This window comes from Oryctolagus cuniculus, chromosome 12, assembly GCF_051225735.1.
Source record: "Oryctolagus cuniculus isolate XC-2025 breed Fujian yellow rabbit chromosome 12, ASM5122573v1, whole genome shotgun sequence".
NCBI lineage: Eukaryota > Metazoa > Chordata > Mammalia > Lagomorpha > Leporidae > Oryctolagus > Oryctolagus cuniculus.
This window is the reverse complement of record NC_142878.1, coordinates 72,469,894-72,484,656: the sequence shown is the minus strand read 5'-3', so window position 1 is coordinate 72,484,656 and position 14,763 is coordinate 72,469,894. Positions and strand designations below refer to the sequence as shown.

The window sequence follows — 14,763 nt, the reverse complement described above, 5'->3', positions numbered from 1 at the left end:
ATATTACATTTTGTCCAGTAAGTTTGTTGTACAAAATTTAATGGGTTATTAACTTCAGAACCCAAATAATTTTCTAAGCAGTGTTATTATTATAGACAAATCAATTGCCACAGAAATGAAATCACAACATCCTAAGAAGAATTTAATGCCTGTGGATTAGCAAAGTTAATCATAGCAACAACAAAAACCAAATACTGTTCAATACCTTACTAGATGAACAGAAGTGCATCTACTAAGCATCAAGCAAAACGAATCAATAAAATTTATTTCCAGGTATAAAAATTATTTACTTCATCTTTATGATGCTACATAATATATCTGACTTTCAACAAAAGGTATAAAACATACCAAAAAAAGAAAGCAATAAAAGAGATGAAGCCATCAACACAACAAGTTTCAGAAAGGACTCAGTAAAATATCAGTCAAGAAATCTGAAATAACCTATGATTAATAGTTAAAGGCTCTGGCCGGTGCCGTGGCTCACTTGGCTAATCCTCTGTCTACGGCACAGGCACCCTAGGTTCTAGTCCCAGTTGGGGTGCCGGATTCTGTCCCAGTTGCTCCTCTGCCAGTCCAGCTCTCTGCTGTGGCCCAGGAAGGCAGTGGAGGATGGCCCAAGTGCTTGGGCCCTGCCCTCGCGTGGGAGACGAGGAGGAAGAACCTGGCTTTTGGCTTCGGATCGACGCAGCGCTCTGGCCGTGGCAGCCATTTGGGGGGTGAACCCATGGAAAAGGAAGACCTTTCTCTCTGTCTCTCTCTCTCACTGTCTAACTCTGCCTGTCCAAAAAAAAAATATGTTAAAGGCTCTAGTAGAAAAGGTAGGTAACATGCATGATCAGATGTTGTTATTTCAGCAGAGGTGTAAACTTTAAGAATCAAATGCAAATATTTGAAATGGAAAACACATTAACAGAGATGAAGAACAGCTTTGAGGTACTTATCATGAAGACTTGGCACAGCCAAAGAAAGAATCTACTAATTTGATGATAGACGAGTAGAAATAACCCAAAATGAAAAAGAATTTAAAATACAGACAAACATCTAAAAGTATAATTGAAAATCTCTAGAGAAGAGAGAAAAGAGTGGATAGAAAAAATATTTGAGGAGTTAATGTCTGAGATTTTTCAAAATGTAAAAAAATACTTTTTAATAAATTGTCTGAATAACTGGTTATCATATGTTTAAGTATAAGCAATTATTTAAACCTTACACTATGCAAAAATTAACTGAAATGGATTATGGATCTAAGTGTAAAATCTAAAACTGTAAAACTTCTAGAAGAAAGCATAGAAAGACAGTTTGTGTAAGTTTACGTTAAGCATAGATTCTTAAATAGAACATGAAAAAGAGAAGTCTTGATAGATTTTACTTCATCAAAATTAAGTTCTTGCACTACTCAGAAGACATTGTTAATAAAATGAAAAGATAAGCTGCAACCTCAAAGAAACTGACTTATCATCTATGATAAAACATTTTATCTGGATATATAAAGAACTCAAAATTCAGTGAAAAAAATCAAACTTCTCAACTTTAAAATAGGCAAAACATTTGAAAAGGAAAATAGGCAAAACATTTGAAAAGGAAATTTACCAAAGAATGTATGTGAATCTAAAAGTAAAATTTCAAATTATTGGCATGACTGTACTAATTCAGGAATAAATAGACAACTGTCATAGTAATTGATAGAATAAACAAGCAAAACACAAATAAAAAACAAAACATAAAGGATTTATACAACATGGTTAAAAAGGGTGAAACAACATTTACATATAGAATACTGCAATTGAACAATACACATTACTTTCAAACACATAATGTTCATAAAATTCTCCATATATTTTGCCCAAAATCAAATATTGCAACTTTTTAAAGAGTTTAAATCACACAAAGCGTGTTGATTCATTGAATGCAATGATATGTTAGGAACTATGATCCAGAAAAGTAGAGAGAATTGTTTCATGTGTGTGAAAAATAAAGTGCCTAAATAACTCAATGATCAAAGAATAAATAATAATGGAAATTTTTAAAAATGGTTTTGAGCTGACAAGAAAAAAGTACTGTGTATAAATTTATATATATATATATATATATATAACAATTAAAATAATTCTTAGAGTATTTTGTGGTCCTTAATGCAATTGTTTAAAGAAATATAAATTGAAGATCAGTGGTCTAGGCACCCATCCCCGATGGGAGAAACTGATCTTTCAGCCATTTCATTTTTTTCAGTCTCCAAAAAGAGAAAACAGAAAAGGTATGGACAGAAATAATCAAAAACTTTATAACTTCTGAGAAGAGTTTTGTTTCCAGTTTGAAGGGGATTATCTAGTGTTTAGGACAAGGGATTAAAATATGTGTGCATTATTTTAAATTCTCACAATCCTTAGACAGAACATGCTACAAGCTTCTAGAGAACAGACAGCACAAGAAAGATAGTATCATCCCTCTTATCAGCAACTCTTAATGTAAAAAGACATATTACGATCATTAAGTAAACTGAAAATAGATTCTTCTAAAAATTAAGAGTGGGAATAGGAGAGGGAGAAGGAAGAAGGGTTAGGGTGAGGGCAGGAGGAAAGAGGGGGTGGGAAGCATCACTGTTTCTCAATCTGTATTTATGAAATGCATGGAACTTTTATAATTTAAATCTTTTTAAAAAGCTAGAAGACAGTGGAAGGATGTTTTAAAAATTCTGACATCTGAGTGTATGTAGAAACAATTTGTATAGTAAAGGGGTAGTTGGGAACTAAGTTAATTATGAGTACATAGAAAATAAGTAAAGAAAAATATCAGTTATTAACTTCAGAGAAAAAAATTTTCCCAAGAAACTAATTATAGTAAACCATGTAACTCAGTTGTAAATAAAATTTTACATAGTTATAATAATGTAAATGTTTTTATTCATCCAATAAAAAAATGTAACATTTTGGATATTATGTAAAGGCTGAAAAATGAATTATATGTGGTAATTTGAGGATGGGAAAGTTAAAGACTATTAAGTAATTATCTCCCCTCATTGGAAGTTCATAGATAATGCCTGAAATTAAGACATCAAGAAGTAGCAACATTGTCCTGTTTCTGGTATGATATGAATACCAAAAAAGTTGTTGATATGGATTGGAGATGTGTGAGGAACTATTGGGATTTTGAAATATATAACTCTATATGCTTGAAAATATTTTCTCAAATAAAAAAAGAAGCTTAAGTTCCTGTGTATGCAAGCTACCTAGTAATTGCAAAATTATTTGGAAAATCAACTCTTTTTATTTCTTATGCCATTTATTTCTAAACCCTGTCTGGTAAAAATTTTCTAGGAAATATTTGACTAGATCTTACTGAAGTTTAATATTTAAAACTTATCAAAGCTAAAGATAAGGAGATACTTCACTTAAGTATTATCTTTCTATTTTAAGGCCATTCTTTGAAACAATCCATCTTAAGTGATCAATTTTTTAAAAAGATTTATTTATTTTTATTTGAAAGGCAAAGTTCCAGGGAGGCAGAGGGAGAGTAAGAGGCAGAGAGAGAGGTATTCCATTTTCCATTGGCTGGTTCACTCCCCAGATGGCTGCTACAGCTTGAGTACTGCAGATCAGAAGCCAGGAGTCAGGCGTGGGCCGAAGGACTTGGGCCATCTTCCTCTGCTTTCTCAGGCACATTAGCAGGGAGCTGGATTGGAAGTGAAGCAGCTGGGACTCGAACCTGCACTCATGTGGGATGCCAGCACTGCAGGTGGTGGCTTTACCCACTACACGCACTGGTCCCTCAATTTTTTATTTGTATTTAATGTTAGGATTACTAATTATTATTATTAATTATATATTAGTAGTTAATTGGGGAAAGAAAAAAAGATCAACTGACTTATATTAAGTGATTATTAAATTCATACCTACCTCAAGAGCAGACAGGAACTAGGTTAAATTAAATTTTGTATCCATTGTGGTTCATTGAGTGAACCTCTGTGTTTAACTGTATCTATACATCAGGACTAAATATGGTTCATATGTAAAATGGCATGGTTGATCAACAAGAGAGTATTATTAAAACTATTAAAACTAGAGTATTATCAACACTAGAATGTATAGTATTAGCTTTTCATTTTCTGTATTTTGATACCTTGACATCTGGGGCCTTACTGATTTTAGGAGGAATCCTCTTCTGACAATGACATGAGCAGCCCTTGGCTAGACTATTGAGGAACAACTTACTATTTTGTTCCTTTAGTATTTTTGTTGTTGTTGTTGTTGTTGCTCGATTTGCTCTACACAAGACCACTGGCTGAACTCTGCAATCAATGCACAACCATTCTTAAGCATTTAAAAATTAACAGAAAATTGATCTCTGTGGAACATAGGGGTGGGAATAAGAGAGGGAGGAGATATATAGGACGGCATATACTCACTCAGACCTACCTCCAATGGTGGAACTGGAAATGTGCCAGGGGATTTCAACTCAACCTTACCAAGGAGGCAAGTACCATTGCCAGCACACTTGGTAAAGTGACAAATATAAATACACAACTGGTCAAAAAGATAGGGTAAGTGGCAAAGAGATTACACAAATAAGACCAGTGTAAGCAAATAATGAAAGATAGAATCAAAAGGGAGAGAATGATCCTGCGGGGGAAGCAGAACACACAGCAGACTCATAGAATGGCAAATGCCCAAAACAGCACTCCTGCCTCAGAATCAACCCTTGGTACATTCGGATCTGACTAAAAGGTCCATGAGAGTCTCACAGGCATGGAAAGCCATGACACGGTGGCAAAAAACAATCTAAATGAAGGATCCTGGTGAACAACACCCCAGCAGAAGGATCAGGCCATCAAGGAGAGAGGCGCCTTTCTCTGAAGGGAGGAAGGAACCTCCACTGTGATACGGCCTTGACTAAACAAATTCAGAGTTCTGAACTCAAGGGGCTTCCATAGCCTAGACAGCTCATAGCAAGAGTCTTGGGTGATTGCTGACATCATAAATAAGAGTGCCAATTGTTAAATCAACAACGGGAGTCACTGGGTTCATGCTCCCCACACAGGATCTCTGTCCTTAATGTGTTTAACTATGAAACTCAAAAACAACACTACTAGTTGAACAATACCCTATACCTGGTTCGGTTGTGTGAGTGCAACCTCTTGAAATCCCTGCTTAGTATATACTAAGTTGATCTTCAACATATGAAGGTAATTGAAAATGAAACGTGATGAAGGGCGGGATGGGAGAGGGAGTGGGTGAGGGGAGGGCTACGGGAGGGAGGGAGGTCGGGGGGGAAGCCACAACAATACAAAAGTTGCATTTTATATTCTACTTAAAACTATTGGTTGAACTCTGTAATTAATACACAATTACTCTTAGGTGTTTAATTAATGCTATAACTAGTACTCAAATAGTATTTTACACTTTGTGTTTCAGTGTGGGAGCAAAATGTGGAAATCTTTACTTAACATACGCTAAATTGATCTTCTGTATATAAAGATAATTGAAAATTAATCATGATGTGAAGAGGAAGGGGAGAGGGAGTGGGAGAGGGGAGCGTTGTGGGTGGGAGGGAAGATACGGGGGGGGAGGAGGCTATTGTGGTCCTTAAGCTGTACTTTGGAAATTTATGCTCATTAAATAAAAAACAAACAAACAAACAAACAAAACAAAAAAAAACACAACACATAAATCAATGCGATAGAATAGAGAACATAGAAATTAAACCATGTACATAGAGTCAATTGATTTGTGACGGAGGTGCCACAAATATACATTGAGGAAAGGAATCTCTTCAATGAATGATGCTAACAAAACATACATAGAAAATTGTTATTAGAAACCTACCTCTCACCATGTAGAAAAATCAATTTTCAATGGATCAAAATCTAAATGTAAAGTCTGAATTGATATTACTAGAAAAAAAATAGGGAAAACACTTCAAGATATTGCTAATAAAAGATAAAGCACGAAAGTTGAAAAAAATAAATAAATATATTGAAATGTAACCTAATTACTTTGGGAGAAAAATATATTTTCATTACAAAAAGCCTTAACCATTCATTTTAGATAGATCAATATGTAGAAAGATGATAGGTTGATGATAGATAGATGATAGATGATAGATGCAAGGAACTGTGACTTGGGTGGGATAAACTCAATGGGAAAAGCCAGTGCATACAGCTGTGCAAAGTTAGTCTCCCATAGATTCTGTTGTTGCACCTCAAGTGAAACTTTTGATTGGAAAAATGTGCTATCTTATAGGAGTTTTTTAAAGTACTGTAAAAGGCAACAAACACATCACATTGCATAATTATTGACATATGTTTCACACTTAATAAACAACATTTTAATTATTTTAAGACTTACTATATTGGGACCAGCACTGTGGCATAGCAGGTAAAGTTGCTGTCTGCAGTGCTCGCATCCCATATGGGCGCTGGTTCAAGACCCAGTTGCTCCACTTCCAATCCAGCTCTCTGCTATGGCCTGGGAAAGCAGTAGAAGATAGCCCAAATCCTTGGGCCCCTACACCCACATGGGAGACCCAAAAGAAGCTCCTAGCTCCTGGCTTCAGATCAGTGCAGCTCCGGCCGTTGCAGCCAATTTGTTGGGAGTGAACCAACAAATGGAAGACCTCTCTCTCTCTTTCTGCCTCTCCTTCTATCTCTATGTAACTCTTTCAAATAAATAAATAAATCTTTAAAAAAAAAGAAGGAATCCTCTTCTTAGGATTAATAAAATAGTAAAGATAGTAAACAACTTGCCAGTAAACATGCTTCCCAAATACAAACCAACCAATCCAAATCTGATGACACTTCCTTTACCAGGCTCTCCCAGCTCTAGCCACTAACCACCTGCCATAATCATCCCTGATGAGATAACACGCAAGTAGGGATAGCCCCTATGACCTAGAGTCCACTGAAATTATTCAAATGAGCTGGTTATAAGCTTGCTTATTTTTCCATGCTCATTCCTCCTAGGAAACCCTATAAAAGCTCTTGCCCATAGTTTCATCCTCTTCCTCCTGACTGACCCCAGTGTTTCCTAAGATGTCTCCCTGTGGTGTGAAATGCTCCTTCTCTTGAGTATTTTGAAAAATAAACCATCTTTTAAAAATATTCTCTCATATATATATATATATACATATATATATATATATATTTCCACATATGAGAAAAAAATGTAATGTTAGTCTATCTCTGCCTGGATTATTTCACTTACCATGATGATCTCCAATTCTACTTTGTTGCAAATGTCAGAATTTTATTCATTTTAATGGCTGTGTAATATTGAATCAGGTATACATACCATATTTTCGTTATCCAGTCATCAGTTGATGGATATCTAGGTTGATAACATATCTTTGCTATTGTAAATTAGGCAGCTATAAACATGGAAGTGCAGGAATCTTTTTCATATACTGATTTCATTTTCTTTGAATATGTTCCCAGAAGTGAGATGTATGGGTCATATGCTAGGTCCATTTTTAGTTTTTTGATGAATCTGGTACTGATTTCTATAATGATTTCACTAATTTTAATCCCACCAAAATTGTATTAGGATACTTTTCTCCATGATCTTGTGAGAATTGAATTTTAAAAATTTTTTGGATAATAGCTTTCTAACTAGAGTTTGATATACTTCATTGTGATTTTTATTAGCATTTCCCTTATGGCTAGTGATCCTGAGCATTTTTTCATGTGTCTGCTAGCCATTTCTATGTCTTCTTTTGAAAATATCTACTCATATTATTTGCTCACTTATTAACTGGATTATTTTGTTGTTGTTGAGTTTCTTGAACTCTTTATATATTCTGGATATAAATCCTTCATCAAATGCATGATTTACAAATATTTTCCCTCACACTGTTAGTCACTGTTAGTTGTATTTTAACTTTCTTAATCATTTCTTTTGCTGTGCAGAAGCTTCTTAGCTTGATATAATCTTATGCATCTATTTTTGCTTTTATATACTATGTTCCATGGTCCTTCCCAGAATAAACCATCTTTTCAGTGTCAGTCAGCGGATCTGTTAACTTTACTATATTTCAAATTTTCTATTGCTATAAAATATTTCAAGACATAAGCCATCTTCCAATAAGAATTCTAGAGAATCAAATTGAAGGCTTCTATATAGTTTATCTAGTGAATTCATGCTAAATAGGTGATAATTTACCTAAAAACACTTAGGAAATTCTAATTTGATAAACTAATTTATCAAATAATCCTCACTACTCTCAACTGAGAAAATATTGACAATATTCTTGAGTATGTCAATATATAGTAACAGTGATAATAACATTAATTAATATTTGTGTGTGGCTTTTCTTTTACTGAACACTTTAAAATATACTTTAATTAAATCTCAGGACAAATATATGAAGACTAGAAAGGATTTTACTTTTCTCTTTTTAATTGTTGAAAATGCACATGTTTAGAATGGTTAAAGGACATCTTGAACCCTACACAACGTGAAAAGAACAAGTAGAAATTTTTGTCCTTAGGTTGAAATGTATAATAGTATAAAATGCTTTGACCAATTAAAAGGTATTTTCAAAATTGTAATTCCTTTGGCTAAATGTTCTTTTTATATTAAGGTTTAAAACCTCAAAGAGGCTTTTGGACCCATTGGAAACTGAGAGAACTTTCCACAACAACCATACATGGTAGCAAGAAAGCACCTACAAAATCAATAAAGCAAAGGATCATAAGCAGTCAAGAATCTATGTCACCTGGTAAGTAAATGTTTTAAACTTATTATTGTAATACTCAAAATCAAACATATCAGGTTATTAATATTCTGAATTTTCTAGTAATTTATTTTTGAAGGCCTTGAAATAACATTTGACTTATAGATTAGTGTTGTAGTGATACATGCTTAATTCCTTTCCTCATTTCTGAATATATTTTATATTTCTGCACCAGCACCAAGATCCTCAGTTACTGTACATTAATTAGCTTTATGAGGCAAGTTTTTTTTTTTTTTGGTCATACTGTATCTCCAGTGCCAAATGTAGGTCTGATAGTCAGACCTCCTTCTGGCAAATTAAATTAAAATCTAGGCTCATCATTTATTTGAAGCTCCTTTAATGATTTCAGCATGCAGGCAAAGTTAAAAAACATTAGTGTAGACGGAAATATCTTTCTAGGGAAGAGGAGGGATTAATGTACTCAATCTAATAATCTGAAAGGTGGTCTGATTTGAAAATGATTTTATCAGTTAAGCACTGTTCCTACTATGTGTGCACTGTGAATTTAAGTAATTACTTTTTGAGCTGTGGGTTTCCCCACTTTTATCACCATAGATACCATCCTAAATGATTTCTATCTGTCAGTAACTGTTAGAAAATGATTGTTTGCTAATGTCACCCTTAGTAGTTTTTCTAGATCTTCATGTATATGTATTTGTTGTTTGGAGATCTTTTCTAAGAATTTGAAATGGCAAGAGAAGTAGTATGATATCTTGACCTAGTTTTACAGATCTATTTTTACTTAACACCTTCATATGTGAATAATTTGACTGAAGACAAAATCAAGCAGTTTGGAAGAATGATCTGTTTTGCTTTGTATAATGTTATAATGTTAACTTGCAGAAAAGTGATAAAAATAGCCTAAAGAATTCTCATCAATCCTTTTCCCAGCAGTTATTTACATTTTGCCAGTTTATCATTCTCTCTATGCTTTTTCAGATAAGAACTTTTAAAACCATAAATTTCTCTGTGTATCATTTTAATCATACTCTACAAATTTAGATATGTTGTTTTATTATTTAACCTAAGATGTTTTCTAATTTCCCATTGTAATTTATTTTTACTTTGACCTCTGTTATTCAGAAAGTTATTGTTAATTTCTAAGTACCTGTGCTTTTCTAGATAGCTTATAATTACTCATTTCTAATTTAAAAACTATAGTAATCTGAGAAAATGCTCTGCACAATCTTTTGCAATGTTTTCAGACTTGTTGTTTAGTGTAATACATGGTCTGTCTTGTGTACATTCCATGTACACTGGGAAAGAGTATACACTTTATGAATCTCAATTAGTTCAAAAAGTTAATAGTGTTATCACAATCTCCCGTATCAGAGATCAACCAACTGTAGCCTGTAGATCAAATCTGGCCTGTAACATGTTTCTACATATATCTGTAATTTTTAAGCTTTATAAAAAACAAAACAAATGCTTTTTCTTTTCAAATCTCCCAACTATTTTTATTTGGGTGTTTGTCTTCTTCTTATTGAGTTATAAGAATACGTCATATTTCCTAGATACAGGTCCTTTATTAGATTTTTAAAAATTTCCCCTCCCTCAATCTGTGGCTTGCCTTTCCATTTCATAAAAGTGTCATTTGACACCTAGAACATAATGTGTTCGCGTGGTTTGTATTAACTTCGGATAAAGAGTCAAAGATCATCCTCTGAAGATTTGCAGAATGCTCTCATTGTACATCTCTGTCTTCTAGAGTACACTCACGTGTGAATTTTAGATTGCTTCAGACTTCCTGAATGCTCAACTTTAGTTTCTCAATTCAGTGAGCCCACTGTGTTCTATTTAGATTTACACCTTTTGCAGCATACATTGAAAATTCTTTACACACAAAACCTGGGACAAGTGAAGGGCTCTTTCATTTGTTTCTCTTCTCTTGGAGATCACTATCTGTGTAGTCTGTTATCCAAATTATGAAAATCATTGTGTCATATATTTTGTCCAGTGTTTGTTTGTTTCATACAGGACAGTAAAAGAAACCCCCATTATTACATCATAGATAAAAGTGGAAATGATTATACGAATTTTTAAAAGATGAAGAGAAAACTTAAACTTCTGTATTTATTCACATATTTATGCTTTCTGATTTTTTTTTATTCCTCGCTGTATATCTGAGTTTCCATCTATCATTTCTGTTCAGCCTGAAAAACTTCCTTTTTTATAAACTAGGAAACTAAAATATAAGATTAAGTAACTTATCCAAGGTCATATAACTCTTAAGTGCTGGAATAAGAATTCAAATACAGGATATTTTGATCTTGAAGTCTGAATGAACTGTTAACTTCACATAGTGTTTCTCAGTCATTTGATTTTACAGGCTTGTTAATACAGTGAGGTTTAAAATTATCATTATGGGTTAAGTGTTGTAATTTATGGGAGTTACCATAGCTGTAATCCTTCACTTATGAAAAACATGAATGAATTTTTAAAAAATGTTGGAAGAAGGGCCAAAAAAATAGTAGAAGTGTTGGAAGGCTTGAGGACATCACTTGTTTCCAAAGTTAGTATATGGACTCCTTTCGAAACAGCAAGCAATTGTTTGGGGAATGAAAAATGAACCCTGTGGGGCCAAAGTAGTACAAAAACAATGATAGCAAAGGGCTCGAATTCTTAAATCTCTTGAAGAAACAGAGCCTTTGTTGGAAACCATATATCAACTAATTACCACTGTTTTTAGAGGGGATCTAAAAGGACAGCTTTACCATTTCAAAAGGGCAAGCAGTACTTTAAAAGTATTTTTTAAGTTTCTACTTAGTTTGTAACTACCAGAAAATCTGGGTGAAGCAGACATTTATTCAAATATACATTTCCTTATTTGAACTGTTAGACTTTCATATTTCTCCAGATCCCTAGCCTACTTTTTATGCTGTCTTCTGAGTTTTCATATTAGTTAGTAGTCAGTGAGTACTTCTCTTCCACACAATGATTCAGGGCTTCAGGCTGCATCCATGTGTGGATTTACCATCCTGTGCAGAGCTCCACAGTAATTAGAATATATCTATATCAAGAGACTAAAAGGAGGAATAAGCATACACTCTTAAAAAATACTTTGTTCCAATCACAGAGTATTACCAAGAATAAGTCATGGCTATACTGAGGTGTAAGGTATTGTGGCAAGTAAGATTTCTGACTGGAAAGTTGCTACATAGTGACAGCTCTATACTGTGGAAAAGGGAGCACAAAATTTAGAGAAGCAGCTCATCTCTCTACTACAGGCAATCAGTTAAATAGTGCAGTTATCCTTACTTAACAGAGAGCTTTTGTTATGATCAATAATGAAAGTTTAGCTTCAAAGCAAAACATTGTGAAGAAACTGTATCCATCACCATGATCTAGAAAGTTTTCAATATTTAAAATACTTTCCTGATGAGATTACTGGTTGTATTACTGAACATGACTTTTTGATTATATAAAGAAGTGTGTGAATACTTAGAATATCCATATAACTCACTGAACCAGTTTTTTCTAAATGACCCTACATTATATTTTAAAAAAATCATACCTGCTTTTTCAAGTGTGAAATCTCAATGGATTTTAATGTAACACAGTACAGTGCTGATTCCAGATTCCACATTGCAACATACTATTATGAAACTACAACTTTAGAAGGGCATTTTTTACCTAGAAGTTCAGACTCTACTTGGATTGCTCACATCCCATATTGGAGTGACTGGGTTGAGGTTCTGACTCCATTCCCAGTTCCAGCTTCCTGTTAATTTGCATGCTGGTAGGCAGCAGGTAATAGCTTAAGTGTTTGGGCCCCTGACACCCATGTGGAAGAACTGGATTGACTTCCTGGCTGCTGGCTTCAGCACCCAGCTTTGGCCTTGCCCAGCTCCAGCTCTTCAGGGTATTTGAGACAACCAGCAGATGAGAGTAGGCAAGTGTGCTCTTTCTCTTTTTCTCTCTTTCTCTCTCTCTGCCTTTCAAATAAATAAACAAAAAATGTTTTTAAAACTACAAATTATCAAGTTTTGGTATAGTACCAAAGAATAATCACAATTATATGGAAAGGCTTTCAGAATATTCCTCCTTCTAACCTACTGTATGAGCTGTTTTTTATTTATGTACTTCAAAGTTTTTTTTCATAAAGTATAAGTATAGATGTTTTTGCTGTTTTTTAAAATTAATATAAAGAGAACAGATGTCATGTATCTCAAATACAATTCCAAGAATACAACCATCCTTTTTCCTTCCTTCCCTCCCTCAATCCTTCCTCCTTTCTTTCCATTTTATTCCTCTGTTTTTACAATAACACACCCTCAGTCCACTCCACAATGTTAGGCTCAATGCACTAATCAAAAAGTAGAAAGACTACTGTTCCACAGGAATACAGTCAAGGACAATAAACAACAAGCAAATCACAAGGTGTCAGTTTCACTCCCATACATTGTTTTGGCTTTGTATTCTATATTAAGTACCACAGATCAGATAAAACAAATAATACTTGTCTTTTGAGGACTGGCTAATTTCACCAAGCATAATCATTTCCAGTCATGTCCATTTTGTTTCAAAAGACGTGATTTCATTGTTTTTTATGGCTGAGTAGTATTCCATTGTATATACGGAATCGTACATTTTCTTTACCCAGTCATCAGTTTATGGACATCTAGATTGATTCCATATCTGACCTATTAGCTATTGAGCTGCTGTAAAGATGGGGGATACAAATAATTCTTTCATATGCTGATTTCATTTCCTTTGGGTATCCCAGGAGTGGGATGGCTAAGTCATATTTTATATCTATTTTCAGATTTCTGAGGAATCTCCATATTGTCTTCCATAATGGTTGTACTAGTTTACATTCCCACCAACAGTATATTATGGTAGTGTTTTTTTTTTTTACACCCTCACTAGAACTTATTATTTTTTGAGTTTTGGATGACAGCCATTCTAATTGGATTGAGATGATAACTCATTGTGGTTTTTATTTGCATTTCCTTGATGGCTAGTGATCATGAGGATTTTTTCATGTATCTGTTGGCCGTTTGTATTTCATCCTTTGTAAAATACTTGTTCATGTCCATTGCCCATTTCTTAACTAGATTATTTTGTTGTTGTTTGAGTTTCTTTAGTTTATTGTATATTCTAGACATTAATCTTTTATCAAATGCACAGTTTGCAAATATTTTCTCCCATTTTGTCGGTTGCCTCTTTTCTTTGTTGAGTGTTTCTTTTTCCATGCCTAAGCTTCATAGTTTGATGCAATGTCATTGGTCTATTTTTGTTTTATTGCTTGTGCTTCTGGGGTCTTATCCAAGAAATCTTTGCAAATGCCAATGTCTTGCAGAGTTACACCAATGTTTTCTGTAGTAATTTTATGTATCAGGTCATAGATTTAGATCCTTAATCCATTGTAAGTTGATTTTTGTATAAGGCGTAAAGTAAGGGTCTTGTGTCATACTTCTGCATGTGAAGAATTTTTCCAATACCATTTGTTTAAAAGAGAATATCTTTTCTCCAAGAAGTGATTTTATCTCATTTGTCACAGATTAAGTAGGTTGTAGATGCATGCATTCGTTTTAAAGAGCCAGCTGCTCTAGCATTTAATTATTGCATGATGACCTTCTTTGTCCTTTTAACAGTTATTATCTTAAAGTCTATTTTGTCTGATATTAAGACAGCTACTCCTAACCACTTTTTATTTCCATTTGCATGGAATATCTTTTTTCATCCTTTTGCTTTCAGTCCGTGTGTATCTTTGTTGGTGAGGTGATTTTTGTAGGCCTCATATAAATTGATCTTGCTTTCTAACCCAATTTCAGCCTATCTGTATCTTTTAAGTGGAGATTTTAGTCCATTTACATTCAAGGTTATTATGGATGAGTAATGACTTGGTCTTGCCATTTTTTCATGAACATTCCTACTGTTTGTTTTGGATATCCTTTGTACTGATCACAATACTCAAATAATTTAGGTACTGGGGAAATAAGTATATTTTTATTTAGAGACATTTCTATATTCTCTAATGTTTCTTCAGCTTGGATATATTCCGCTTGCACATAAAATACTTGAAAGTTCTTGAGC

At 33.8% G+C, this 14,763-nt stretch overlaps 1 protein-coding gene across 1 annotated transcript in view; it reads left to right on the top strand.

The window, feature by feature from the left end:
• FAM227B (family with sequence similarity 227 member B) overlaps positions 1–14,763 on the top strand; it is a 256,763-nt gene that overhangs the window by 76,220 nt on the left and 165,780 nt on the right. The window contains exon 11 of the mRNA XM_089310279.1: positions 8,572–8,709. Within this exon, the coding sequence (XP_089166405.1) occupies positions 8,572–8,709 (138 nt within the window). The remainder of the gene's footprint in view (positions 1–8,571; positions 8,710–14,763) is intronic.